General features: G+C 40.6%; 4 protein-coding genes and 6 non-coding genes across 36 annotated transcripts in view; all 10 read left to right on the plus strand.

The window, feature by feature from the left end:
- The window catches only part of abcc9 (ATP-binding cassette, sub-family C (CFTR/MRP), member 9), a 34,069-nt gene extending 31,095 nt beyond the window's left edge, over positions 1-2,974 (plus strand). For 11 of the 15 annotated variants that reach the window (XM_081712660.1, XM_081712661.1, XM_081712663.1 and 8 more), the window contains 2 exons: positions 269-454; positions 820-958. In XM_081712660.1, coding sequence (XP_081568786.1) covers positions 269-406 — 138 coding nt within the window. In that variant the 3' untranslated portion in view covers positions 407-454; positions 820-958. Of the gene's footprint in view, positions 1-268; positions 455-819 lie in introns of all 15 variants that reach the window. The other 4 variants (XM_081712662.1, XM_027026366.3, XM_027026368.3 and 1 more) reach the window with 1 other exon arrangement.
- A 627-nt stretch (positions 2,975-3,601) lies between these two features.
- kcnj8 (potassium inwardly rectifying channel subfamily J member 8) lies at positions 3,602-5,982 on the plus strand. The gene is made up of 2 exons (XM_027026347.3): positions 3,602-4,269; positions 4,540-5,982. The coding sequence occupies exons 1-2, from the start codon at positions 3,920-3,922 to the stop codon at positions 5,441-5,443; spliced, it is 1,254 nt and encodes a 417-aa protein (XP_026882148.1). The 5' UTR covers positions 3,602-3,919; the 3' UTR covers positions 5,444-5,982.
- A 2,629-nt stretch (positions 5,983-8,611) lies between these two features.
- On the plus strand, positions 8,612-8,752 carry LOC113587620 (U4 spliceosomal RNA). Its single transcript, XR_003411759.1, has one exon. It is a non-coding gene; the product is annotated as a U4 spliceosomal RNA (small nuclear RNA).
- Positions 8,624-22,433, plus strand: LOC145643367 (uncharacterized). Of its 11 annotated transcripts, none has more exons than XM_081712679.1 (14): positions 8,624-9,683; positions 10,111-10,902; positions 12,515-12,657; positions 13,085-13,198; positions 14,432-14,531; positions 15,485-15,627; positions 16,055-16,168; positions 17,402-17,501; positions 18,455-18,597; positions 19,025-19,138; positions 20,372-20,471; positions 21,425-21,567; positions 21,995-22,228; positions 22,341-22,433. In XM_081712679.1, exons 2-13 carry the CDS (start codon positions 10,805-10,807, stop codon positions 22,153-22,155), a joined length of 1,473 nt encoding a protein of 490 aa, XP_081568805.1. In that variant the 5' UTR covers positions 8,624-9,683; positions 10,111-10,804; the 3' UTR covers positions 22,156-22,228; positions 22,341-22,433. The 11 variants fall into 11 exon arrangements, with proteins under 11 accessions (XP_081568805.1, XP_081568803.1, XP_081568804.1 ...); XM_081712677.1 differs by lacking the exons at positions 21,995-22,228; positions 22,341-22,433 and having other exon boundaries at positions 10,111-10,344; positions 10,457-10,550; positions 10,731-10,902; positions 21,425-21,987; XM_081712678.1 differs by lacking the exons at positions 21,995-22,228; positions 22,341-22,433 and having other exon boundaries at positions 10,111-10,344; positions 10,457-10,550; positions 10,805-10,902; positions 21,425-21,987.
- On the plus strand, positions 11,569-11,709 carry LOC118240997 (U4 spliceosomal RNA). The gene has a single exon (XR_004775770.2). It is a non-coding gene; the product is annotated as a U4 spliceosomal RNA (small nuclear RNA).
- On the plus strand, positions 14,539-14,679 carry LOC145657698 (U4 spliceosomal RNA). The gene has a single exon (XR_014123573.1). It is a non-coding gene; the product is annotated as a U4 spliceosomal RNA (small nuclear RNA).
- LOC145657708 (U4 spliceosomal RNA) lies at positions 17,509-17,649 on the plus strand. Its single transcript, XR_014123583.1, has one exon. It is a non-coding gene; the product is annotated as a U4 spliceosomal RNA (small nuclear RNA).
- Positions 20,479-20,619, plus strand: LOC145657719 (U4 spliceosomal RNA). The gene has a single exon (XR_014123594.1). It is a non-coding gene; the product is annotated as a U4 spliceosomal RNA (small nuclear RNA).
- Positions 22,341-26,323, plus strand: LOC113587611 (N-acylneuraminate cytidylyltransferase-like). Of its 3 annotated transcripts, XM_081712689.1 has the most exons (5): positions 22,341-22,434; positions 22,589-22,760; positions 23,324-23,420; positions 24,673-24,838; positions 25,307-26,323. In XM_081712689.1, the coding sequence occupies exons 3-5, from the start codon at positions 23,418-23,420 to the stop codon at positions 25,798-25,800; spliced, it is 663 nt and encodes a 220-aa protein (XP_081568815.1). In that variant the 5' UTR covers positions 22,341-22,434; positions 22,589-22,760; positions 23,324-23,417; the 3' UTR covers positions 25,801-26,323. The 3 variants fall into 3 exon arrangements, with proteins under 3 accessions (XP_081568815.1, XP_081568814.1, XP_081568816.1); XM_081712688.1 differs by lacking the exon at positions 23,324-23,420; XM_081712690.1 differs by lacking the exons at positions 22,341-22,434; positions 22,589-22,760 and having other exon boundaries at positions 22,767-23,420.
- LOC113587621 (U4 spliceosomal RNA) lies at positions 23,428-23,568 on the plus strand. The gene has a single exon (XR_003411760.3). It is a non-coding gene; the product is annotated as a U4 spliceosomal RNA (small nuclear RNA).
- Positions 26,324-26,938: the final 615 nt, after the last annotated feature.

Below are 26,938 nucleotides of genomic sequence, written 5' to 3' on the forward strand. Positions count from 1 at the left end.
TTACAAATGCTTGGATCTTTACAAGGCTCCACTCTCTAGCTTCTCGCATTCTTCTCTTTTTTTCTGTTCCATTTTCCTCATCCACTTTCTCTTCTTTTTTCTCCCATAGTCACTCTGCATGTATGTCTGTTTCTCTCTCTTTTGTACTCTCTGGCTCTTTTTTTCTCTCACACACTCTGCCTTGCACTTTTGTCTCTCTCTCTCTCTCTCTCTCTCTCTCTCTCTCTCTCTCTCTCTATTTCTATCTCTATATCTCTCTGTGACACAGCATCTGGTCTCCTCCATCCTGGAGGCGGAGCAGGTGCTGGTATTTTCCTCGGGGATTCTGGTCGAGTGTGACAGCGCAGCTAACCTTTTAGCGCAAGAGGACAGCCTCTTCAGCGTCCTTGTGCGCACACACAAGTAACAGAAGCCCCTACCCTGACCACGCCCACAACCCCACCCACACATCCTGGTTGGTAATTGTGTGACTCTCGCATGTACCAATTCAGCCTTTGCCCCTCTGAAGCCCTAGATACCATCTCCTTTGGATCAGTTTCTCTGAAGTATTCATTTAGCTGTAATGTGTATGGTCCAAAGGTCAGTATTTGTGAAGTATAGTTTGAGTTGCTGTTGTATTTGACAATGTGGAAAACTCAACACTGTACAACTGCCACTGTCTGTCCTCTGCTGGACTACTGACATGTAAATTATAAGTAGAATACTGAGTTAATTTACGGAGCAGAGCTGGAATTTACTGCTTATATAAACATAATTTTGTTCACAATATATATGTTCATATCTGTGTGTGTGTGTGTATGTGTGTGTGTGTTTCCCCAGCACCGGGTTCACACCATCCTGACAGCTGATCTCGTAATAGTCATGAAGAGAGGGAACATCTTAGAGTATGGTACACCTCAGACCCTGATGGAGCAAGAGGATGGCATGTTTGCCTCCTTTGTCAAGGCAGACATGTAATAAGAGATTCCTCCCCTGCCCCTCAACCCTCCGTGCCCCCAACACCAGCATCAGCTGTTCTATCCACACACGCGTCAACACAATCCTCCTACTCACCGTCCTTTGTCTTAAAGAAACAAAGATAGATGAGTTACCCCAGTATTGGAAAGGAATGGTTTGCAAATTATGCCTTCATCATGCCTGATTCCCTCACTTCTTTAAAGAGCTTTTTCCATCCGTACCTTGTCAAAGCTTTTTTAAAAAAAATTCTCCATCATTTATAATCACCGCATATTGTAACGCTGGCAGTTTTACGACTAGGAGACTTACTGCACCTGTTCCAGCTTCTCACTTGGCTTCAGCACGCTCCAATGGGGCAGTCATTTAAGCCATCAAAAACCATGATAAACCTCATTTTCTTGAAGATACTAAGTATAGTATAGTAACACAGTATAGTAACATATGTCTCTATGTATTTTATATTTATTCAGAACTTGTTTTGAATAGCAGCAGGCCTTAATATTTCATTTGATTGCCACAAATTATACTCCTTTCTTCTCACAGCAGACCATCTAAAGATATTTGTGACCACACTGTGAGTTCCCCATATTTGAACAGGAAATTTACTTATCTTGGGTTTTTACATGCAAAAACGGTTGTCCCATTAAGCCCCGTGAGATGGTGTAGAGAAGTGGTATGTTTCTCAGTATCCTCTAAGTGAGGATATGCGGCATTATAAACCATGGAAAACAACTATTTTACTAATGTATGGGTTGAAAAATAGCAAACGTATTCTTTAATCTTTTAACTATTTACGTTTTACATGCAGTATTTGTTGGGATTTTGTGCGCTTTGTTTTTTTGTTAATGCTTATTCTTTGGTTAAAGTTAAAAATTAAGTTAAATTAAGTTAAAATATGTTTATTGTTTCATACTTGGGAGAAATTAGCAGCTATATATGACTGGTACCAACACTGTACAGATTTGTTGGCAAACGAAAGAGAGCCGGCACTCTGTCTGTCTGTCTGATGTGCATTGCTGTCTCGTCCTCTGGATGATTAAGACTGCTAGTACCACAAAAGCACAAAGAACTATGCAAACATTAATTTAATCGAAATCAGTGCACTAAACCATATTCCCGCAGACACGTTATGGCCTGGATTTGGTAATTGAAAATATGATATAGCTTGTGCTTTCTGAGGGGTGGCAGACACTTAATACCAATTAACATTTTATTTACACTATAGTCTGTGTCTGAACCTTTTTTGTACAATATTGCCTGATTTGCCTAAACAAAAGCTCTTTTAGCAGTCAGATCTGCAATTCTGTTCATTCGCCTAATATTCCTAGTGGAGAGCTAAATTGTGCGATGCTAAATGTTACGTTTGTCTTTAATCTGTTTCACACCATAGGTGTGATGCTAGGCTAGCACGAGCTCGTTTAAACTCAATGCTATGCCTGCACACTTCGAAATTCAACATTACTGAGAAAACTGATCTCTGATCAGCTTGCAGCCAAGTGATTTACTTAACATGTGGCTGCCACCATTTCTCGCCTGTTCCCTAATAGGGTCTACTTTATTGTTACTCAATGTCTTAAACACTTCTCTCTGGAAAGGGTTACAGTAGGCAAAACTTTTATAAACATCGTGAGCAGCATTGGATTTTAACAAAGGAGAAAGATACGACCTCCGACTTTTGGATATAATTATTTTACCTACGTGAGAGCTCAACAAGTAGCTTTTTATGGTCAAGGCACCGAACTCCCGCTGCATACAACTGCAGGGGTGATTCAGGGGCGATTTCTGTCACTACTGACCAAACGTCAAAGGATAGGGCTATGCATTTTCGTAAGGTGTTTTAATATGATGCATGGCGCGCAGAATTATGACCTACGGTTTTATGCAATGTATCTGTTTGTATGATGGGTTGTCTTAAATGTACATATGTAATTACTGTTAGTAACATAAACATTTATGACATTATACCGTGTGCCTACTTTTTTACACTTGAACGGAATAAATTTGCTTTGAGTGATCACCCTGTGTAGTGGGGTCATTGTATAGCTGTGTCATTCACTGTTTCCATATCAAAACTTTTTAAAGTATAGTAATTTAGTAAACTAAGTTCGCATAGTGGTGAAAGCGCCACAATGCAATAGTTATATAACATATTTTATAAATATTAAGGGAATAACAGAACGTTCCCGTACTTTCTCAGATGAACTTCATATTAATGATAGGTACTGCCACTCATCGTGTCTCTATTTCAAATAATTGCTTCTATTTTTCTGTGGATTTAAGTTTTCAGTGGATTTAATTTAAGCCTGCGCAAGAGTCGCAAAGGCAGAGAATAGATTGCTACATGACGCCTCCTGCTGGTCACCTTTCACTACGTTAGAACCATCTGAAGGCAGATTTCAGTCCTTTGGCCTTTTTAAAATATGAATGAAATTCTGATACACTTAATCTTTCTTCTTTAAATAATTATATCATTTAAAACGACATGCCAGTTTAGTGTTTATTTCATGATTTCATAACTTATGTGATCATAACTTTTAATTGGATCTATATTTTGATCTATGTCTTAGTTTGATACAGATGATGCGAACGAAAATGGTTTGCTAATTTAATCTCGCAAGACTCCCCCATCCATAGCTTTCGTTGAGCAAACGGGACAGTGACCGCCCATGCTATGCACGTCTATTGCCCTTGGACTGTAGAAGTGTTGCCGGAATCTGTGCCGATGAAGAAACTTTTTTGAACTTGCGTTAAGACCAGCGTAATGTGCTTGTTATTTGGCGAGTAGTATTTTTCATTGTGTTTGATATATACAAATTGTAATACACTCGCCAGTTCGATTACATTTGATCATTTGAAGGCTTTAAAGTTTTGGAGAGTGCGCAGTGATTTACGCCTTTGACCATTTTGTGACATATCGGTTGGAGGGATTTCTGTTTTCTGTGTTAGCTGACATGCTGTAACGATGCTGGCAAGAAAAAGTATTATTCCTGAGGAGTTCACTCTGCCAAACGTCGTTTCGCGGATTCCCCGAAAGCCCGTGTTTAGAGATCGGGTGAACAAAGCCCGCTTCATCGCCAAAAGTGGAGCCTGCAACTTGGCTCACAAGAATATCAGAGAACAGGGAAGATTCCTACAGGACGTGTTCACTACTCTTGTGGATCTGAAATGGCGTTTTACAGTAGTTATATTCACAATGACCTTTCTCTGCAGCTGGCTTCTTTTTGCCATGGGTTGGTGGCTGGTAGCGTTTGCGCACGGAGATTTGGACCCCAGCCGTCAAGCAGGCATTGAACAGTGCGTCACCAATGTTAAGTAAGTATAGTGCTTAGCAAGTACTAAATAGCTTTTAGTATAAATCTGTTTTTTTTTTAATTATTATACCTGAGTAACCACCAGAGTGTGGTGGTTTTATGTACTTTATCAGTATACTATACTACTTTGTTATTGGTATTGTAGCAGTGCTAACTAAAAACACCTGCTGGCATGAAGTACACGGGGCAATGCATGGGATTTAATCCACACCGATCCACACTATCCCGTTTCCATTGGATCGGTTCTAAACATACTCCTGTTCCCATTCAGGTCCTTCACCTCGGCCTTCCTGTTCTCCATCGAGGTGCAGGTGACGATCGGCTTCGGTGGGCGCATGATCACAGAGCAGTGCCCTGCCGCCATCACTGTGCTCATCCTGCAGAACATTGCTGGGCTCATCATCAATGCCATCATGCTGGGCTGCATCTTCATGAAGACTGCACAGTCACATCGGCGTGCTGAAACGCTCATCTTCAGCCGGCAGGCGTGCATCGCCGTACGCAACCACAGACTCTGCCTTATGCTTCGAGTGGGCGACTTGCGCAAGAGTATGATCATCGGGGCAGCGGTGCGCCTGCAGGTGGTGCGGCGCAGCATCACGCCCGAGGGTGAAGTCATCCCCATCCACCAGATTGATGTGCAGACGGAGAGCGCAGCAGCAGCAGGCAACAGCATCTTCCTGCTGGCGCCGCTCATCATCTGTCACACCATTGACAAGGACAGCCCACTGTATGACCTGTCAGCCATGGAGCTGCAGTGCAGTGACCTGGAGGTTATTGTCATCCTCGAGGGTGTGGTGGAGACCACAGGCATCACCACGCAGGCGCGAACCTCCTATGTGAGTGAGGAGATCCAGTGGGGCCACCGCTTCGTGCCCATCGTCACCGAGGAGGACGGCGTCTACTCTGTCGACTACTCCAAGTTTGGCAACACGGTCAAAGTGGCGACACCGCGGTGCAGCGCACGCGAACTCGATGAGAAGCCATCCATCCTCATCCAGACACTGCAGAAGAGTGAGCTGTCACACCAGAACTCGCTGCGCAAGCGCAACTCAGTTCGCCGTGCCAACTCAGTACGTAAGGGCGGCTCCATGCGGCGCAACAACTCAGCACTGGCCGTGCCCAAGGTGCAGTTCCTGGCACCTGAGGGCGGCCCCAACGTGGCTGTTACATGACACGCGGCATGGATGCCCTGGGCTGTCCTGCTCATCTTGGGGCACTCAGGGACACTTCTCTCCCCCCTTCCTCTGCTGGGCATGACCCTGTTTCTCTATCTGTCTCGCCCATATCTGCAATGACAAAACATTGCAGAACATTGAGGGTTTAGCTCACCTGCTTTCTCAGTTCACATCCATTTGTGACTATTTTGTGAAAACAAAGATATATTATTATATTCAAAGATATATATTGGAGCACTAATGTCGAATATGATCCAAGAACTTATATTATTGTCCCAGGGTATTCTTTTCCCAGAGATTTGTATTCCTAATAGCTTTGTTGCACATTTTTAATTTAAGAAATCCAAATCAAGTGTATCAACTCAATAAAGTTTCCTTTATTCATTGTAAATATTTTTTATGTTTCTATATGCTTTATACATTGATACCAGTGGGGAACTGTCCCAGCCCTCTACACCCACAGAGAGGACCTAAGAAATTCTAAAAAATGATATTTTAAAAGTCATCAGTTTTAATTTTATTTTTGTCTATATATAATTTGACAATCAAAACAAACACAAAGCGCATATAAATGGTTCAAACTTGCCTATTCGTTTTGTGTTGGAATGTGAAGGAATTAAATGAAAGAAGTCCCCTTGTCTCCTTGCTGGAAAGAATGTTGGTGATTGATTCAAATGACAATAAATGACAGGGTTTGGGGGGCAATGGTAGCAAGTGGATAGGACCTTGAGTTCAAATCCTGGTTCTACTGGGAGATAATTACATTGTCTCAAAGTTGGACTGATGTGCTTCCAGGATCTAGATATGGGTTAAAACCCTTGCAGCTGATTTTTGTACATACTACCACCTGTTCAAAACCTGACCAGGGAGTGCCTATAGCACAGCATTGCAGTAATCAATTCTTGACGGTTACAAATGCATGGATAATAATTTCAGGGCCAACAGAAGGGCAGTCTTTAGATGAAAAAAACAAAACCCATCTCTGTATCTTCAGGGATGTCTTTCACCAGTAAGGCATGATCAGGATTGATGCCTTCCCATTTGCACCAGCAGTGAAGCTATTGCATGCTCTCTGGGTTACGGGTAACTTGTAATGTGTTTAACCTTAACAAAAATGCAATAATTTGTTTTAACATTAGTTAGCAGTGACTTGCGGGATTTTTTTTTAGACTAGAATGAAATTTGAGTATCTGGATCAGCTTCTTCCCCGGCCGAGAACAAGGTACTTGGATTTTTCGTCACATCTTTACGTGCTTACGCACGTTTGACGTTTGGAATGCTGTCCGTGCTGTTTGCAATATTTCACGTTCCTTTAGCAGACTAGCTTCACTTTTAAAACATTTTAAAGCGAAGTAAACTGAACATGCTATTTGTAATAATGTGAGACATTGCTGACTTGTTAGGTAGTGCAAACTATAGCCAATCCCTGGATTAAAAACAAAAAACAAGTTCTATAGTTGTTACCGATAACTAAATTGCTAGTTTTAAGGGTTTAGCTAGCTAAATTGCTAGTTTTAAGGGTTTAGCAATAACGTGCTTCGTCAAGTATAGAGCAACGCTTCTGCACGTAAACGTGTATTCGTGTGTCTGCTTGAGGAAGAGATTTATCGGTTTACTTCTAACGTGAATCTGTTGTGAAAGAGGGATATGCATTTATTACAAATGGCAACGAAAATATAAGCCTGACGTTAAAACGTTTTTCAGCGTCCAGATGTAAGTGATTAAGGAGGGGCTTTAAAACATGCAATATATCAGATGACACAATATATCAGATGATTCTCTTGACTTTATAAAATGCATATGAATCATGATTTTTTAAAATAGGTGTATGAGAGTGCAGCCAGAGCAGAGGGGTGAAGGAAACGAGAAAGAGGTGAAGTTTAAGATTGAGCTGTTAAAGTGTGCTTTCATTCTTTTCTAAAATGCAGGTATTCAGTGTATTTAAAAATGAAAAGAACTAAAAATTATAATTTTATAAAATCATCAATGACACAAGTATGAACCATGCCTTATGCATCTCTGTCTAACGCTGTGTTCATAAAATGACAGTATTTGTACAATATTTATGAATTGGACTATTCTGGGGGAAAAACACTGCATGTATATATTTTGTATATATACATACTAATTATATTCGCAATTATCTGGTTTTGTAGCTATTCCTAAAACTTCCGTTTTAGCACATAACTCTGTCAAACTCATTGTGTCACCTGGAGTACACAAACTGTGTATGAACTTTAAAAAAAGTTTCCTTTGTTCACTGTAATGTCTTCCCTCCCAATGCATTAATACCAAATGTACAATGTACATTCATCACAAGAAACAACCTAGCCCATAAATGACCCATAATTCATAAACGTGTTCTGCAAGATTTTCTGATTTTCAGGAAAACAGATTTCCCCTCCACCACTACAGACTGCATTGAACTGTTGCTCTTGAATGAAAAGTCAGTTAAGAAACTGCGCAAAAACATTAGAATTTCTGGCTTTACCAGATGACGTTAAGTAGAGCGTGACATTATATACGTGTATAGCCAATCCTCGCGGATGAAATTACAATTTTACACGCCATCATTCATCCAACAGATAAATAAGTTGTTCGTGGACGTCAACATTAACTGGATTCTGGTGTCCAGCAATTACATCCTGAGTATTTCGAACATTAATTTGTTAACTGTTAAAAAATAATGGGCTATGTAGGCTTCCGTATAGCCTGGCCAGATTTGTAAACGTATAAATACTGCTTCCTGGTGGTCAATCTCTGGTAATAAACGTTGTTACATGCTTTAGTTAAATTGAATAATCATCTAGAATAAAATGCAGCAGGTTTCATTTATGTTTCAAAATGGAGTTATTGTTGATTATTACAACGGCTTTACTGCATGTGTTTTTTTTTTTAAATTTATTAAATAAAAGCTCAGTTGTAACATGTTGATGACGTTCCCGCTTCCCATCATGCAATGCGAAATACATTTCTACAGTTTTAAGAAGCCGGTTTCATAAATGTATACTTTCTAAAAAATACAAAGTAAAGCATGATTACCAAAAAGATGTAATTCGTTAGCATCTAATGCATGGGGGAAAAAAATAATTCTGGAAACTGTAAAACCGTTTTAGTGATTTTGGTACTCTACATTCAGATGACGTTCCCACCACAACAATCTTTAGCTTTGCGCAGTGGCAGTATCGTAGCCTATGAGGTTTATCCGAGGCGCGATTATTGCTAGTTGAAAACTTTACCCAATACCCCGCCGTGACGACTTGAAATATAGTCGGCGCTGGCAATTTTTGACGGTCTCTCAGGAGGCTGATATTATTGTGAAAACTAGAAAAGAGTGTGATATTAGTTTATGACGTAACATGCTTGCTACATACAAAATATTTAGTCTGTTCTCCACATACTTTTCATAGATATGTGTAATCTTTGTTATATGTAGTCAATTAAAATTTCGTAGAGAGATATTTTTGGTTGGAGTTCAGAGGCCTTTGTCAAGACTATCGTTCTTCAGCATTACTGTACGTTAACATTTAACGTTTATTTTGTGTCAAAATTGTAAAAGTCAACTTGAACAAAATTTAAATGCACGTGTCAGCGAGGTGCGGGGGGTGTAAGTTCATTACGGTAATCATTATGTGTGACGCTCCAGTGTCCGCTCTCCTGACCTCCGTAATGTAGCCAGTTTTTACCATCACTGATTACTGAGGCTTTGTTTCTTTTGCGATCCATTTATTTACGTAGCCTTTGAAAGGAATTGCTATTTCAAAGAGGCACATTGTAGCTAGCGCTGTTGAAGGCAGCAATAAGCAACCGAAACGAACCAAACTAGACAATGATAAGAAGAGACACGTAACTGCGGTGATTCTCGCTCGTGGCGGCAGCAATGGAATTCCTCTGAAGAACATAAAAATGCTGGCGGGTGTTCCACTGATCGGATGGGCTATACGGGCAGCTATAGACTCTGATGTGTTTGACAGGTAATTCGTTAAATATAGTAATTTGCTAATTGCAACTCGTGTCAGTATGAATGTAAGGATGACCACCACCAAACCAATTGTTCCTGTCTTGACGTGAGGTTTACTGGTACATTTCCACAGTCTGTGGGTATCCACTGACCACGATGAGACTGAGCGGGTGGCAAAGAAATGGGAGACTCGAGTACACAGGAGGAGTGCAGAAGTGTCCAAAGATACAACAAGCTCCCTGGAAACTATTCAAGAGTTTTGCCGAATGAACCCAGGCAAGTTATGTTGTTCTCTGCTGTGGTCCGCTGTTGATCAGATCAGAAGCTCGGAGCCATTAGTTTGGTGTTTAAAAGTGAATGGACTTCATATCTGGCTCATTGTGTCATGCATTTTGTATGTATCAGCTGCATACTTAATCAACCCCAATTCATTTTGCTGTTTAAATGAACACTTATTCATATAAACAACTGCAGCGGAGTCTGTTTAACTGAGCTTTTTTTAGACACTTTCCTATCCTCATATTTATTCATATCAACATTTGCATCCAATTCAGGTTTTCTTTTTGTCACATACATTATCATACACTATGTAATATGTTCTATGTTATATCAGATAATAATTATTTGTTAGAATTCAATGACTTTTAATTGACTTTGTCTAATCATAGTTTGTATTTCCCTTTTTACATTTTGCACCTCTTAGAGATGGACATTATTTGTAATATTCAGGCCACCTCTCCATGCCTCCACCCACACCCCCTTAAACAGGCAGTGGAGATGATGACCAAACAAGGCTATGACTCTAGCAACATAACCAGTGAGAACAAACCCAGAACAAAAATCAGTTTGCGAGCCACAACGTAATGCCAGTCAGAAGTTTCTGCCCACTCACCAATGTCTACTGATGATGACCTGAGCCTCCTTCTTATTACAGAACGTTAGTTGTCCCAAAAGTTGTTAGTGGTTTATTATATAATCTTTTATGGGCTGTATTTAAGATATTGAAAAGGGCATGCAGTGTGGTGATCTGTGATGTTTGCCTTTTGTAGGGAGGGAAGATGGCCTATTTTGAGATGCCTGCAGAGTTGATATTGACATTGACATTGACATAGATTGGCCTGTTGCAGAACAGAGGGTGCTCAGGTAAACCAGCAGAACAGCACAGAACCATCTCCACAGCTCACTCCTCTTCTTTTGCTCTCTTGGTGTTCGGGCAAGAATGGCCACTACCCTTAAGATAAACATCCAGAGGTGTGTGTGTGTGTGTGTGTGTGTGTGTGTGTGTGTGCACGCGCGCGCACATGCTCATTTGCGTCAATGCAGGTTTGGTTACTTCGGTAAGGACAAGCCGGAGTTGGTTTGGCTTCTCCTGTGTAATGTGTTGGGCTGTTTGACAGATGGGCAGATCTCTCTGTCTGCAAGTGGAAACGAGATGGTGCCCGTTAACCGCAGAGATCTGGCTGGTATCAGCCTGCTGCAGAGAGAAGGAACAGAGGTAGGTATTAGTAGAAGTTATGCTAAGCTGATCTGTGATCAGGTTAATTAAACCACAGCTTTGTGTGTAGGGTAGGGCAGTGAAGACTTTTTAAAATTAAGACTGCGTGTTTTATATTTACATAGGGACTATAAATTTAAATTAAAACGGTCTTGACGAAGGCATTGGTGAAAAATGCTGGGTGATTCTGTACTGCTGTATATTGAAATAAACAAATAAATATAAACAGGGGAACTGTAGTTTGTGAATTCACTATTTCAGCAGCAAAAGAGCATGTATGTTTACAATGTGTTCATATTGGGCCTTTAACAATGCAATTTCTCCCCACCCGCTTTGGTGCAATCCACACCCCATATGGCGATTGACCAAAGTTTACACTAATTTAACCCCCCACCTCTACCCCCACCCCCTTACTCTTACTCTTTGTTGTCCACTACCCATCATGCATTGTGTTCTTTCTTTCACTTTTTTACATTCGAAGTATTCATGTTTTTACACAAAACATTGATTAAGAAGTGTTGTTAATTGTTGATTAATTTATATGAAACTCTAATTTCAGCCTGCATATCTAGTAGTTCTGGAGTTTTTGTTAAGGCAAATCAAAGAACCGTCGATGCGCATAGGGACCCTGTTACTCAGATGCTCGAACTCATAGAATGGTAAATTATCTTTGCGCAGTGGCAGTATTGTAGCCTATGAGGTTTATCCGAGGCGCGATTATTGCTAGTTGAAAACTTTACCCAATACCCCGCCATGACGACTTGAAATATAGTCGGCGCTGGCAATTTTTGCCGGTCTCTCCGGAGACTGATATTATTGTGAAAACTAGAAGAGAGTGTGACATTAGTTTGTGACGTAACATGCTTGCTAGGTATTTATTGAAAATACATACAAAATCTTTAGTATGTTCTCCACGTACTTTTCATAAATATGTGTAATCTTTGTTATATGTGGTCAATTAAAATTTCGTAGAGAGATATTTTTGGTTGGAGTTCAGAGGCCTTTGTCAAGACTATCGTTCTTCAGCATTACTGTACGTTAACGTTTAACGTTTATTTTGTGTCAAAATTGTAAAAGTCAACTTGAACAAAATTTAAATGCACGTGTCAGCGAGGTGCGGGGGGTGTAAGTTCATTACGGTAATCATTATGTGTGACGCTCTAGTGTCCGCTCTCCTGACCTCCGTAATGTAGCCAGTTTTTACCATCACTGATTACTGAGGCTTTGTTTCTTTTGCGATCCATTTATTTACGTAGCCTTTGAAAGGAATTGCTATTTCAAAGAGGCACATTGTAGCTAGCGCTGTTGAAGGCAGCAATAAGCAACCGAAACGAACCAAACTAGATAATGATAAGAAGAGACACGTAACTGCGGTGATTCTCGCTCGTGGCGGCAGCAATGGAATTCCTCTGAAGAACATAAAAATGCTGGCGGGTGTTCCACTGATCGGATGGGCTATACGGGCAGCTATAGACTCTGATGTGTTTGACAGGTAATTCGTTAAATATAGTAATTTGCTAATTGCAACTCGTGTCAGTATGAATGTAAGGATGACCACCACCAAACCAATTGTTCCTGTCTTGACGTGAGGTTTACTGGTACATTTCCACAGTCTGTGGGTATCCACTGACCACGATGAGACTGAGCGGGTGGCAAAGAAATGGGAGACTCGAGTACACAGGAGGAGTGCAGAAGTGTCCAAAGATACAACAAGCTCCCTGGAAACTATTCAAGAGTTTTGCCGAATGAACCCAGGCAAGTTATGTTGTTCTCTGCTGTGGTCCGCTGTTGATCAGATCAGAAGCTCGGAGCCATTAGTTTGGTGTTTAAAAGTGAATGGACTTCATATCTGGCTCATTGTGTCATGCATTTTGTATGTATCAGCTGCATACTTAATCAACCCCAATTCATTTTGCTGTTTAAATGAACACTTATTCATATAAACAACTGCAGCGGAGTCTGTTTAACTGAGCTTTTTTTAGACACTTTCCTATCCTCATATTTATTCATATCAACATTTGCATCCAATTCAGGTTTTCTTTTTGTCACATACATTATCATACACTATGTAATATGTTCTATGTTATATCAGATAATAATTATTTGTTAGAATTCAATGACTTTTAATTGACTTTGTCTAATCATAGTTTGTATTTCCCTTTTTACATTTTGCACCTCTTAGAGATGGACATTATTTGTAATATTCAGGCCACCTCTCCATGCCTCCACCCACACCCCCTTAAACAGGCAGTGGAGATGATGACCAAACAAGGCTATGACTCTAGCAACATAACCAGTGAGAACAAACCCAGAACAAAAATCAGTTTGCGAGCCACAACGTAATGCCAGTCAGAAGTTTCTGCCCACTCACCAATGTCTACTGATGATGACCTGAGCCTCCTTCTTATTACAGAACGTTAGTTGTCCCAAAAGTTGTTAGTGGTTTATTATATAATCTTTTATGGGCTGTATTTAAGATATTGAAAAGGGCATGCAGTGTGGTGATCTGTGATGTTTGCCTTTTGTAGGGAGGGAAGATGGCCTATTTTGAGATGCCTGCAGAGTTGATATTGACATTGACATTGACATAGATTGGCCTGTTGCAGAACAGAGGGTGCTCAGGTAAACCAGCAGAACAGCACAGAACCATCTCCACAGCTCACTCCTCTTCTTTTGCTCTCTTGGTGTTCGGGCAAGAATGGCCACTACCCTTAAGATAAACATCCAGAGGTGTGTGTGTGTGTGTGTGTGTGTGTGTGTGTGCACGCGCGCGCACATGCTCATTTGCGTCAATGCAGGTTTGGTTACTTCGGTAAGGACAAGCCGGAGTTGGTTTGGCTTCTCCTGTGTAATGTGTTGGGCTGTTTGACAGATGGGCAGATCTCTCTGTCTGCAAGTGGAAACGAGATGGTGCCCGTTAACCGCAGAGATCTGGCTGGTATCAGCCTGCTGCAGAGAGAAGGAACAGAGGTAGGTATTAGTAGAAGTTATGCTAAGCTGATCTGTGATCAGGTTAATTAAACCACAGCTTTGTGTGTAGGGTAGGGCAGTGAAGACTTTTTAAAATTAAGACTGCGTGTTTTATATTTACATAGGGACTATAAATTTAAATTAAAACGGTCTTGACGAAGGCATTGGTGAAAAATGCTGGGTGATTCTGTACTGCTGTATATTGAAATAAACAAATAAATATAAACAGGGGAACTGTAGTTTGTGAATTCACTATTTCAGCAGCAAAAGAGCATGTATGTTTACAATGTGTTCATATTGGGCCTTTAACAATGCAATTTCTCCCCACCCGCTTTGGTGCAATCCACACCCCATATGGCGATTGACCAAAGTTTACACTAATTTAACCCCCCACCTCTACCCCCACCCCCTTACTCTTACTCTTTGTTGTCCACTACCCATCATGCATTGTGTTCTTTCTTTCACTTTTTTACATTCGAAGTATTCATGTTTTTACACAAAACATTGATTAAGAAGTGTTGTTAATTGTTGATTAATTTATATGAAACTCTAATTTCAGCCTGCATATCTAGTAGTTCTGGAGTTTTTGTTAAGGCAAATCAAAGAACCGTCGATGCGCATAGGGACCCTGTTACTCAGATGCTCGAACTCATAGAATGGTAAGTTATCTTTGCGCAGTGGCAGTATTGTAGCCTATGAGGTTTATCCGAGGCGCGATTATTGCTAGTTGAAAACTTTACCCAATACCCCGCCATGACGACTTGAAATATAGTCGGCGCTGGCAATTTTTGCCGGTCTCTCCGGAGACTGATATTATTGTGAAAACTAGAAGAGAGTGTGACATTAGTTTGTGACGTAACATGCTTGCTAGGTATTTATTGAAAATACATACAAAATCTTTAGTATGTTCTCCACGTACTTTTCATAAATATGTGTAATCTTTGTTATATGTGGTCAATTAAAATTTCGTAGAGAGATATTTTTGGTTGGAGTTCAGAGGCCTTTGTCAAGACTATCGTTCTTCAGCATTACTGTACGTTAACGTTTAACGTTTATTTTGTGTCAAAATTGTAAAAGTCAACTTGAACAAAATTTAAATGCACGTGTCAGCGAGGTGCGGGGGGTGTAAGTTCATTACGGTAATCATTATGTGTGACGCTCTAGTGTCCGCTCTCCTGACCTCCGTAATGTAGCCAGTTTTTACCATCACTGATTACTGAGGCTTTGTTTCTTTTGCGATCCATTTATTTACGTAGCCTTTGAAAGGAATTGCTATTTCAAAGAGGCACATTGTAGCTAGCGCTGTTGAAGGCAGCAATAAGCAACCGAAACGAACCAAACTAGATAATGATAAGAAGAGACACGTAACTGCGGTGATTCTCGCTCGTGGCGGCAGCAATGGAATTCCTCTGAAGAACATAAAAATGCTGGCGGGTGTTCCACTGATCGGATGGGCTATACGGGCAGCTATAGACTCTGATGTGTTTGACAGGTAATTCGTTAAATATAGTAATTTGCTAATTGCAACTCGTGTCAGTATGAATGTAAGGATGACCACCACCAAACCAATTGTTCCTGTCTTGACGTGAGGTTTACTGGTACATTTCCACAGTCTGTGGGTATCCACTGACCACGATGAGACTGAGCGGGTGGCAAAGAAATGGGAGACTCGAGTACACAGGAGGAGTGCAGAAGTGTCCAAAGATACAACAAGCTCCCTGGAAACTATTCAAGAGTTTTGCCGAATGAACCCAGGCAAGTTATGTTGTTCTCTGCTGTGGTCCGCTGTTGATCAGATCAGAAGCTCGGAGCCATTAGTTTGGTGTTTAAAAGTGAATGGACTTCATATCTGGCTCATTGTGTCATGCATTTTGTATGTATCAGCTGCATACTTAATCAACCCCAATTCATTTTGCTGTTTAAATGAACACTTATTCATATAAACAACTGCAGCGGAGTCTGTTTAACTGAGCTTTTTTTAGACACTTTCCTATCCTCATATTTATTCATATCAACATTTGCATCCAATTCAGGTTTTCTTTTTGTCACATACATTATCATACACTATGTAATATGTTCTATGTTATATCAGATAATAATTATTTGTTAGAATTCAATGACTTTTAATTGACTTTGTCTAATCATAGTTTGTATTTCCCTTTTTACATTTTGCACCTCTTAGAGATGGACATTATTTGTAATATTCAGGCCACCTCTCCATGCCTCCACCCACACCCCCTTAAACAGGCAGTGGAGATGATGACCAAACAAGGCTATGACTCTAGCAACATAACCAGTGAGAACAAACCCAGAACAAAAATCAGTTTGCGAGCCACAACGTAATGCCAGTCAGAAGTTTCTGCCCACTCACCAATGTCTACTGATGATGACCTGAGCCTCCTTCTTATTACAGAACGTTAGTTGTCCCAAAAGTTGTTAGTGGTTTATTATATAATCTTTTATGGGCTGTATTTAAGATATTGAAAAGGGCATGCAGTGTGGTGATCTGTGATGTTTGCCTTTTGTAGGGAGGGAAGATGGCCTATTTTGAGATGCCTGCAGAGTTGATATTGACATTGACATTGACATAGATTGGCCTGTTGCAGAACAGAGGGTGCTCAGGTAAACCAGCAGAACAGCACAGAACCATCTCCACAGCTCACTCCTCTTCTTTTGCTCTCTTGGTGTTCGGGCAAGAATGGCCACTACCCTTAAGATAAACATCCAGAGGTGTGTGTGTGTGTGTGTGTGTGTGTGTGTGTGCACGCGCGCGCACATGCTCATTTGCGTCAATGCAGGTTTGGTTACTTCGGTAAGGACAAGCCGGAGTTGGTTTGGCTTCTCCTGTGTAATGTGTTGGGCTGTTTGACAGATGGGCAGATCTCTCTGTCTGCAAGTGGAAACGAGATGGTGCCCGTTAACCGCAGAGATCTGGCTGGTATCAGCCTGCTGCAGAGAGAAGGAACAGAGGTAGGTATTAGTAGAAGTTATGCTAAGCTGATCTGTGATCAGGTTAATTAAACCACAGCTTTGTGTGTAGGGTAGGGCAGTGAAGACTTTTTAAAATTAAGACTGCGTGTTTTATATTTACATAGGGACTATAAATTTAAATTAAAACGGTCTTGACGAAGGCATTGGTGAAAAATGCTGGGTGATTCTGTACTGCTGTATATTGAAATAAACAAATAAATATAAACAGGGGAACTGTAGTTTGTGAATTCACTATTTCAGCAGCAAAAGAGCATGTATGTTTACAATGTGTTCATATTGGGCCTTTAACAATGCAATTTCTCCCCACCCGCTTTGGTGCAATCCACACCCCATATGGCGATTGACCAAAGTTTACACTAATTTAACCCCCCACCTCTACCCCCACCCCCTTACTCTTACTCTTTGTTGTCCACTACCCATCATGCATTGTGTTCTTTCTTTCACTTTTTTACATTCGAAGTATTCATGTTTTTACACAAAACATTGATTAAGAAGTGTTGTTAATTGTTGATTAATTTATATGAAACTCTAATTTCAGCCTGCATATCTAGTAGTTCTGGAGTTTTTGTTAAGGCAAATCAAAGAACCGTCGATGCGCATAGGGACCCTGTTACTCAGATGCTCGAACTCATAGAATGGTAAATTATCTTTGCGCAGTGGCAGTATTGTAGCCTATGAGGTTTATCCGAGGCGCGATTATTGCTAGTTGAAAACTTTACCCAATACCCCGCCATGACGACTTGAAATATAGTCGGCGCTGGCAATTTTTGCCGGTCTCTCCGGAGACTGATATTATTGTGAAAACTAGAAGAGAGTGTGACATTAGTTTGTGACGTAACATGCTTGCTAGGTATTTATTGAAAATACATACAAAATCTTTAGTATGTTCTCCACGTACTTTTCATAAATATGTGTAATCTTTGTTATATGTGGTCAATTAAAATTTCGTAGAGAGATATTTTTGGTTGGAGTTCAGAGGCCTTTGTCAAGACTATCGTTCTTCAGCATTACTGTACGTTAACGTTTAACGTTTATTTTGTGTCAAAATTGTAAAAGTCAACTTGAACAAAATTTAAATGCACGTGTCAGCGAGGTGCGGGGGGTGTAAGTTCATTACGGTAATCATTATGTGTGACGCTCTAGTGTCCGCTCTCCTGACCTCCGTAATGTAGCCAGTTTTTACCATCACTGATTACTGAGGCTTTGTTTCTTTTGCGATCCATTTATTTACGTAGCCTTTGAAAGGAATTGCTATTTCAAAGAGGCACATTGTAGCTAGCGCTGTTGAAGGCAGCAATAAGCAACCGAAACGAACCAAACTAGATAATGATAAGAAGAGACACGTAACTGCGGTGATTCTCGCTCGTGGCGGCAGCAATGGAATTCCTCTGAAGAACATAAAAATGCTGGCGGGTGTTCCACTGATCGGATGGGCTATACGGGCAGCTATAGACTCTGATGTGTTTGACAGGTAATTCGTTAAATATAGTAATTTGCTAATTGCAACTCGTGTCAGTATGAATGTAAGGATGACCACCACCAAACCAATTGTTCCTGTCTTGACGTGAGGTTTACTGGTACATTTCCACAGTCTGTGGGTATCCACTGACCACGATGAGACTGAGCGGGTGGCAAAGAAATGGGAGACTCGAGTACACAGGAGGAGTGCAGAAGTGTCCAAAGATACAACAAGCTCCCTGGAAACTATTCAAGAGTTTTGCCGAATGAACCCAGGCAAGTTATGTTGTTCTCTGCTGTGGTCCGCTGTTGATCAGATCAGAAGCTCGGAGCCATTAGTTTGGTGTTTAAAAGTGAATGGACTTCATATCTGGCTCATTGTGTCATGCATTTTGTATGTATCAGCTGCATACTTAATCAACCCCAATTCATTTTGCTGTTTAAATGAACACTTATTCATATAAACAACTGCAGCGGAGTCTGTTTAACTGAGCTTTTTTTAGACACTTTCCTATCCTCATATTTATTCATATCAACATTTGCATCCAATTCAGGTTTTCTTTTTGTCACATACATTATCATACACTATGTAATATGTTCTATGTTATATCAGATAATAATTATTTGTTAGAATTCAATGACTTTTAATTGACTTTGTCTAATCATAGTTTGTATTTCCCTTTTTACATTTTGCACCTCTTAGAGATGGACATTATTTGTAATATTCAGGCCACCTCTCCATGCCTCCACCCACACCCCCTTAAACAGGCAGTGGAGATGATGACCAAACAAGGCTATGACTCTAGCAACATAACCAGTGAGAACAAACCCAGAACAAAAATCAGTTTGCGAGCCACAACGTAATGCCAGTCAGAAGTTTCTGCCCACTCACCAATGTCTACTGATGATGACCTGAGCCTCCTTCTTATTACAGAACGTTAGTTGTCCCAAAAGTTGTTAGTGGTTTATTATATAATCTTTTATGGGCTGTATTTAAGATATTGAAAAGGGCATGCAGTGTGGTGATCTGTGATGTTTGCCTTTTGTAGGGAGGGAAGATGGCCTATTTTGAGATGCCTGCAGAGTTGATATTGACATTGACATTGACATAGATTGGCCTGTTGCAGAACAGAGGGTGCTCAGGTAAACCAGCAGAACAGCACAGAACCATCTCCACAGCTCACTCCTCTTCTTTTGCTCTCTTGGTGTTCGGGCAAGAATGGCCACTACCCTTAAGATAAACATCCAGAGGTGTGTGTGTGTGTGTGTGTGTGTGTGTGTGTGCACGCGCGCGCACATGCTCATTTGCGTCAATGCAGGTTTGGTTACTTCGGTAAGGACAAGCCGGAGTTGGTTTGGCTTCTCCTGTGTAATGTGTTGGGCTGTTTGACAGATGGGCAGATCTCTCTGTCTGCAAGTGGAAACGAGATGGTGCCCGTTAACCGCAGAGATCTGGCTGGTATCAGCCTGCTGCAGAGAGAAGGAACAGAGGTAGGTATTAGTAGAAGTTATGCTAAGCTGATCTGTGATCAGGTTAATTAAACCACAGCTTTGTGTGTAGGGTAGGGCAGTGAAGACTTTTTAAAATTAAGACTGCGTGTTTTATATTTACATAGGGACTATAAATTTAAATTAAAACGGTCTTGACGAAGGCATTGGTGAAAAATGCTGGGTGATTCTGTACTGCTGTATATTGAAATAAACAAATAAATATAAACAGGGGAACTGTAGTTTGTGAATTCACTATTTCAGCAGCAAAAGAGCATGTATGTTTACAATGTGTTCATATTGGGCCTTTAACAATGCAATTTCTCCCCACCCGCTTTGGTGCAATCCACACCCCATATGGCGATTGACCAAAGTTTACACTAATTTAACCCCCCACCTCTACCCCCACCCCCTTACTCTTACTCTTTGTTGTCCACTACCCATCATGCATTGTGTTCTTTCTTTCACTTTTTTACATTCGAAGTATTCATGTTTTTACACAAAACATTGATTAAGAAGTGTTGTTAATTGTTGATTAATTTATATGAAACTCTAATTTCAGCCTGCATATCTAGTAGTTCTGGAGTTTTTGTTAAGGCAAATCAAAGAACCGTCGATGCGCATAGGGACCCTGTTACTCAGATGCTCGAACTCATAGAATGGTAAATTATCTTTGCGCAGTGGCAGTATTGTAGCCTATGAGGTTTATCCGAGGCGCGATTATTGCTAGTTGAAAACTTTACCCAATACCCCGCCATGACGACTTGAAATATAGTCGGCGCTGGCAATTTTTGCCGGTCTCTCCGGAGACTGATATTATTGTGAAAACTAGAAGAGAGTGTGACATTAGTTTGTGACGTAACATGCTTGCTAGGTATTTATTGAAAATACATACAAAATCTTTAGTATGTTCTCCACGTACTTTTCATAAATATGTGTAATCTTTGTTATATGTGGTCAATTAAAATTTCGTAGAGAGATATTTTTGGTTGGAGTTCAGAGGCCTTTGTCAAGACTATCGTTCTTCAGCATTACTGTACGTTAACGTTTAACGTTTATTTTGTGTCAAAATTGTAAAAGTCAACTTGAACAAAATTTAAATGCACGTGTCAGCGAGGTGCGGGGGGTGTAAGTTCATTACGGTAATCATTATGTGTGACGCTCTAGTGTCCGCTCTCCTGACCTCCGTAATGTAGCCAGTTTTTACCATCACTGATTACTGAGGCTTTGTTTCTTTTGCGATCCATTTATTTACGTAGCCTTTGAAAGGAATTGCTATTTCAAAGAGGCACATTGTAGCTAGCGCTGTTGAAGGCAGCAATAAGCAACCGAAACGAACCAAACTAGATAATGATAAGAAGAGACACGTAACTGCGGTGATTCTCGCTCGTGGCGGCAGCAATGGAATTCCTCTGAAGAACATAAAAATGCTGGCGGGTGTTCCACTGATCGGATGGGCTATACGGGCAGCTATAGACTCTGATGTGTTTGACAGGTAATTCGTTAAATATAGTAATTTGCTAATTGCAACTCGTGTCAGTATGAATGTAAGGATGACCACCACCAAACCAATTGTTCCTGTCTTGACGTGAGGTTTACTGGTACATTTCCACAGTCTGTGGGTATCCACTGACCACGATGAGACTGAGCGGGTGGCAAAGAAATGGGAGACTCGAGTACACAGGAGGAGTGCAGAAGTGTCCAAAGATACAACAAGCTCCCTGGAAACTATTCAAGAGTTTTGCCGAATGAACCCAGGCAAGTTATGTTGTTCTCTGCTGTGGTCCGCTGTTGATCAGATCAGAAGCTCGGAGCCATTAGTTTGGTGTTTAAAAGTGAATGGACTTCATATCTGGCTCATTGTGTCATGCATTTTGTATGTATCAGCTGCATACTTAATCAACCCCAATTCATTTTGCTGTTTAAATGAACACTTATTCATATAAACAACTGCAGCGGAGTCTGTTTAACTGAGCTTTTTTTAGACACTTTCCTATCCTCATATTTATTCATATCAACATTTGCATCCAATTCAGGTTTTCTTTTTGTCACATACATTATCATACACTATGTAATATGTTCTATGTTATATCAGATAATAATTATTTGTTAGAATTCAATGACTTTTAATTGACTTTGTCTAATCATAGTTTGTATTTCCCTTTTTACATTTTGCACCTCTTAGAGATGGACATTATTTGTAATATTCAGGCCACCTCTCCATGCCTCCACCCACACCCCCTTAAACAGGCAGTGGAGATGATGACCAAACAAGGCTATGACTCTAGCAACATAACCAGTGAGAACAAACCCAGAACAAAAATCAGTTTGCGAGCCACAACGTAATGCCAGTCAGAAGTTTCTGCCCACTCACCAATGTCTACTGATGATGACCTGAGCCTCCTTCTTATTACAGAACGTTAGTTGTCCCAAAAGTTGTTAGTGGTTTATTATATAATCTTTTATGGGCTGTATTTAAGATATTGAAAAGGGCATGCAGTGTGGTGATCTGTGATGTTTGCCTTTTGTAGGGAGGGAAGATGGCCTATTTTGAGATGCCTGCAGAGTTGATATTGACATTGACATTGACATAGATTGGCCTGTTGCAGAACAGAGGGTGCTCAGGTAAACCAGCAGAACAGCACAGAACCATCTCCACAGCTCACTCCTCATCTTTTGCTCTCTTGGTGTTCGGGCAAGAATGGCCAGTACCCTTAAGATAAACATCCAGGGGGGTGTGTGTGTGTGTGTGTGTGCGTGCACATTTGCCTCCATGCAGGTTTGGTTACTTCGGTAAGGACAAGCCGAAGTTGGTGCGGCTTCTCCTGTGTAATGTGTTGGGCTGTTTGACAGATGGGCAGATCTCTCTGTCTGCAAGTGGAGACGAGATGGTGCCCGTTAACAGCAGAGATCTGGCTGGTATCAGCCTGCTGCAGAGAAAAGGAACAGAGGTAGGTATTAGTAGAAGTTATGCTAAGCTGATCTGTGATCAGGTTAATTAAACCACAGCTTTGTGTGTAGGGTAGGGCAGTGAAGACTTTTTAAAATTAAGACTGCGTGTTTTATATTTACATAGGGTCTGTAAATTTGAATCAAAACAGTCTTGATGAAAGCATTGGTGAAAATGCTGGGTTATTCTGTACTGCTTTATATTGAAATAATAAACAAATAAATATAAACAAGGGAACTGTAGGTTGTGAATTCACTATTTCAGCCGCGAAAGACCAGGTATGTTTACAGGGTGTTCATGTTGGGCCTTCAATAATGCAATTTCTCCCCACCCACTTTGGTGCAATCCACACCCCTTATGGTGATTGACCAAACGTTCACACTAATTTAACCCCCACCTCTACCACCACCCCCTTACCCTTACTCTTTGTTGTCCACTACTCATCATGCATTGTGTTCTTTCTTTCACTTTTTGTAACATTCGAAGTATTCATGTTTTAACACAAAACATTGATCAAGAAGTGTTGATCATTGTTGATTATTTTATATGAAACTCTAATTTCAGCCTGCATGTCTAGTAGCTCTGGAGTTTCTAAGGCAAATCAAAGAACTGTCGATGTGCATAGGGACCCTGTTACTCAGATGCTCGAACGCATAGGATGGTAAGTTACCCTTGTGCAGTGGCAGTATCGTAGCCTGTGAGGTTTATCCGAGGTGCAATTATTGCTAGTTGAAAACTTTACCCAATACCCCACCGTGACGACTTGAAATATAGTTGGCGCTGGTAATTTTTGAAGGTCTCTCCGGAGGCTGATATTACTGTGAAAACTAGAAGAGAGTGTGATGTTAATTTGTGATATCACATGCTTGCTAGGTATTTATTGAAGATACGTACGAAATCTTTAATCTGGTCTTCACAAACTTTTCATAAATATGTATAATCTTTGTTTAAGGCAAATCAAAGAACTGTCGATGTGCATGGAGACACTGTTACTGAAATGTCTGCCTGAAGAGTACAAAACAGATGTAGGATAAACATTGCAGTAGGAAATAACAGCTGCCTGTCTTCCTGTTACAAGGACAAGTCTTAGAAAAATAATTTTAAAATGATGATGAATAATAATTAGATTCAATAATAATAAAACACATAGTTATTAGATGCAAAACTATGGTTTCCACAATTTGTATTTTGTTTTGTTGACTTTCCATTTTTAGTTTGCTAGCTAGCTAAAGTTCTAGATCAGGTCATGGACACAGGCAGTCTAATTTTATAACTAAATATACATCACACAGCATAGCAAAAACATGCATAAAATCCATCTACAGTAAATCGTTTGCTTTTTGTACACATGCAATTTTAAAAACGACCTTTGTTGTTGCTCATCTATTACATTTAGTTTTGTAGTCTATTAAATAAGAAATGCTTAACAAGAGCTTAGAAAATGGCCATAAAGTATTATAAATAAACTACCACCTGTGGGTCATTGTTACATCCTTTGAAAGAAGTTTTGCTCTGAGTTATACTTCGTGTATGAAACAGTGTAACGATTGATCTGGGAGCTTGACGTGCCAAATGTTACGCTTTTGTACGCATCATTACATTTGTACCACGGTGCCATATTCGCTGTCATTGTATAAAGGATCTTCCTCCATCGCATTTAAAAAAAATAGAGATAAAATATTTTACACAGATCCATTTGGATTTCAAAGTGTAATCGACATTTCTAGAATCAGAGTACCTGACGCCTACAGTTACAGCTTCTTGTAGCATTACTTCTTTCTGTATAAAACTGTTTGATGTTTTATAGCAACCTATGACATAATGGAGCCTCACAGAACTTTTTGAAATCAGCATTTCAAATGTAACACTTGCTATCGTTTTGCATGTTTGTTTCTTCCACTCTGTCTTATCAGGTGATCCTTCTGACTTCCAGTGAGAACCCCACACTGGAGACTCTCACAGACAAGTTGTCCCAGCAAACGGGCTGTGTTGTGATGTCTCTGAATGAGCCGAAGCAGGTGGAGGTTGAGAAACTGATGAAGGAGAAGAGGCTAGAATGGAAAGAGGTGGCCTATATTGGTAAGTGATTTCTGTGTACTTTTGCCTTTAGTTACCCTTCTAAATAATGATTATTTTGTGGTTTGTAGATCTCATACAGTGATTAGATTTTTTTTGTTGTTAGAATGGTTAGAAATATAGCTACAGCTAATCAGGAAAAGTTGTTTTGTGCCAGAAACTCAGCTAAAAAAAACATGCATAAATATTCACCACCTGCTTTTCATTACTGAGCACAATATTCACTGAGGTTTCACAGTCCAGTGTTTTCTGACATTTTTTTTTTAGCATGATGACAAAAAACATTGAAAACCAAACCATTTTGATCTAAAAATATCCAAGATTCTGATCCAATGCCTACAATGCCAAACAAAATGGAATTCTCTCATTTCTCCAAATCATAAAGCAAAATAATTTTCAAATCAGACATCAGCATGCACACTGCGATGAACAAGTCGGATCCCTCAGTGTTTCTCTTCTGCACTACTATAGGTAATGATGCAACAGATGTGGACTGCTTGAGCCTGGCTGGACTGAGCGCTGTGCCCCTGGACACCTCTGCGATGGCGCTCATTGCAGCAAAGTACCAGTGCCAGAGTGCGGCGGGCCATGGTGCGGTGCAGGAGTTCTGCGAGCACATTCTGCACAGCCTCCAGCCAGCAGGGAATCCTCAGCGCCAGAGCTTACCTCCCACCCAGACTTTGCCGCTTGCTACCAGTGCGAGTATCTCCGCGTGTTCCTTCCCCTGCAGGGCCCATGGCCGGTACCTGCTCTGGCCAAACCAGAGATGGTCACGGCTCACCACCGCGGAGAAGTTTTCCCGACGGCGATGGTGGTGGCGGCAGTGGCGGTGGCGGCGGTGGCGGCGTTGGTGGCAGCGTTGGTGGCAGCGGTGGTGGAGGTTTTATCATGGGGCTATCAAATTCATGGAGGCATCAAGATTGTATATAAATATTGTAAAGGATGCTTGCATGTGCATATTTTGAAATGTTTTCGATTTTTCCAGTTTTATGGTATATGTAGTTACTATGCACTGGGCTAATAATTGGGAGAATTAACTCTTGTTTTATTGATCTAAAAACCTTTTGCTTATTGGGTGAACATGCATGGGTTGCATGGGGACTCAAAATGTAAACTGAAACGCTCGCTGACTGGAGTAACTTTATTCTCTTGGCAACGCTGTTATACTGTAAATAATCACGATGGCAACTGAGTGCTGTTCAGGAATGCAGCTTGATCAATGTGCTCCTTCTTAACTTACAGCAATGATCAGACCTGTAGTATTTTATTCATACTTAAAGAGGAATTTTGAGGAAAATATTGGACTAAAGATTGGTTGGAGTTAATAACTAAAAAGTAAAAAAGATGAATATAGACCAAGGAGCAAGTTTATAAAGCATCGCTGAACACATTTCTGTAAAATAATGAAACAACACAAATTTGTATTTAAATATGTTTTTCAGACTTCTGTGAACAACAGAAATAAAGAAATGTAGGTTAAACAATTGATTTAAGAAATCCCTCTTTTGGCTTTTTGCCTTGATTATTGAACCTGTTTTAAAAAAAAAAGAACCTATTTTAAAAGAAAAATAGATATCCAGGTAATGTATGTTGAGCAAGCCAGAACAACAGTGGAGCGATACTGAGAGTGATACTGGTAGTATGGAAGCCTGCATCATCCTCGCTTAGCTCCCTGTAAACTTGTTGATTTGCAATACCACACAGTCCTCACCCTGTGTGAGAGGCTGAACCCAATAAACTCTTGCCCTTCTGGTTCAGCATGCTGCTGAGCTGTCATTGCTCATGCACAGCCAGGCCTACTCACCCACTGTTCCACAAAGCTGCTCTCTCTCTCTCTCTCTCTCTCTCTCTCTCTCTCTCTCTCTCTCTCTCTCTCTCTCTCTCTCTCTCTCTCGGTGACTATTAAACCAGAGCCCTCAGTCAGGAATGGTGCTATTGGAACAAAATGGTGCATCTCTCAGTCTAGAGAAAGGACAACACAGTACAGCCAACAGATGTGTCCTTTTCCCACCTCTAATCTGTCTTGATGCAATGCAGCTCAGTTCTCCAGAAGCACATTTGCATGGAAACCCATAAGGCAACCCATCTTTACAAGTTAACAGA

Source organism: Electrophorus electricus, chromosome 4 (assembly GCF_041902795.1).
Source record: "Electrophorus electricus isolate QZ-2024a chromosome 4, ASM4190279v1, whole genome shotgun sequence".
Taxonomy (NCBI): Eukaryota; Metazoa; Chordata; class Actinopteri; order Gymnotiformes; family Gymnotidae; genus Electrophorus; species Electrophorus electricus.

What these genes read in the sequence shown, in the direction of transcription:
- LOC113587611 (XM_081712688.1), top strand. Translation starts at nt 22,698, where the DNA reads ATGGTGCCCGTTAACAGCAGAGATCTGGCTGGTATCAGCCTGCTGCAG. An exon ending in TGCAGAGAAAAGGAACAGAG is followed by an intron (nt 22,761 to 24,672) that starts GTAGGTATTAGT and finishes CTGTCTTATCAG; the next exon opens with GTGATCCTTCTGACTTCCAG. An exon ending in GAAAGAGGTGGCCTATATTG is followed by an intron (nt 24,839 to 25,306) that starts GTAAGTGATTTC and finishes GCACTACTATAG; the next exon opens with GTAATGATGCAACAGATGTG.
- LOC145643367 (XM_081712676.1), top strand. Translation starts at nt 10,805, where the DNA reads ATGGGCAGATCTCTCTGTCTGCAAGTGGAAACGAGATGGTGCCCGTTA. An exon ending in GTTTTGCCGAATGAACCCAG is followed by an intron (nt 18,598 to 19,024) that starts GCAAGTTATGTT and finishes TGCACCTCTTAG; the next exon opens with AGATGGACATTATTTGTAAT. An exon ending in ATGCTCGAACTCATAGAATG is followed by an intron (nt 20,472 to 21,424) that starts GTAAATTATCTT and finishes ACATTTCCACAG; the next exon opens with TCTGTGGGTATCCACTGACC.
- kcnj8 (XM_027026347.3), top strand. Translation starts at nt 3,920, where the DNA reads ATGCTGGCAAGAAAAAGTATTATTCCTGAGGAGTTCACTCTGCCAAAC. An exon ending in CAGTGCGTCACCAATGTTAA is followed by an intron (nt 4,270 to 4,539) that starts GTAAGTATAGTG and finishes GTTCCCATTCAG; the next exon opens with GTCCTTCACCTCGGCCTTCC.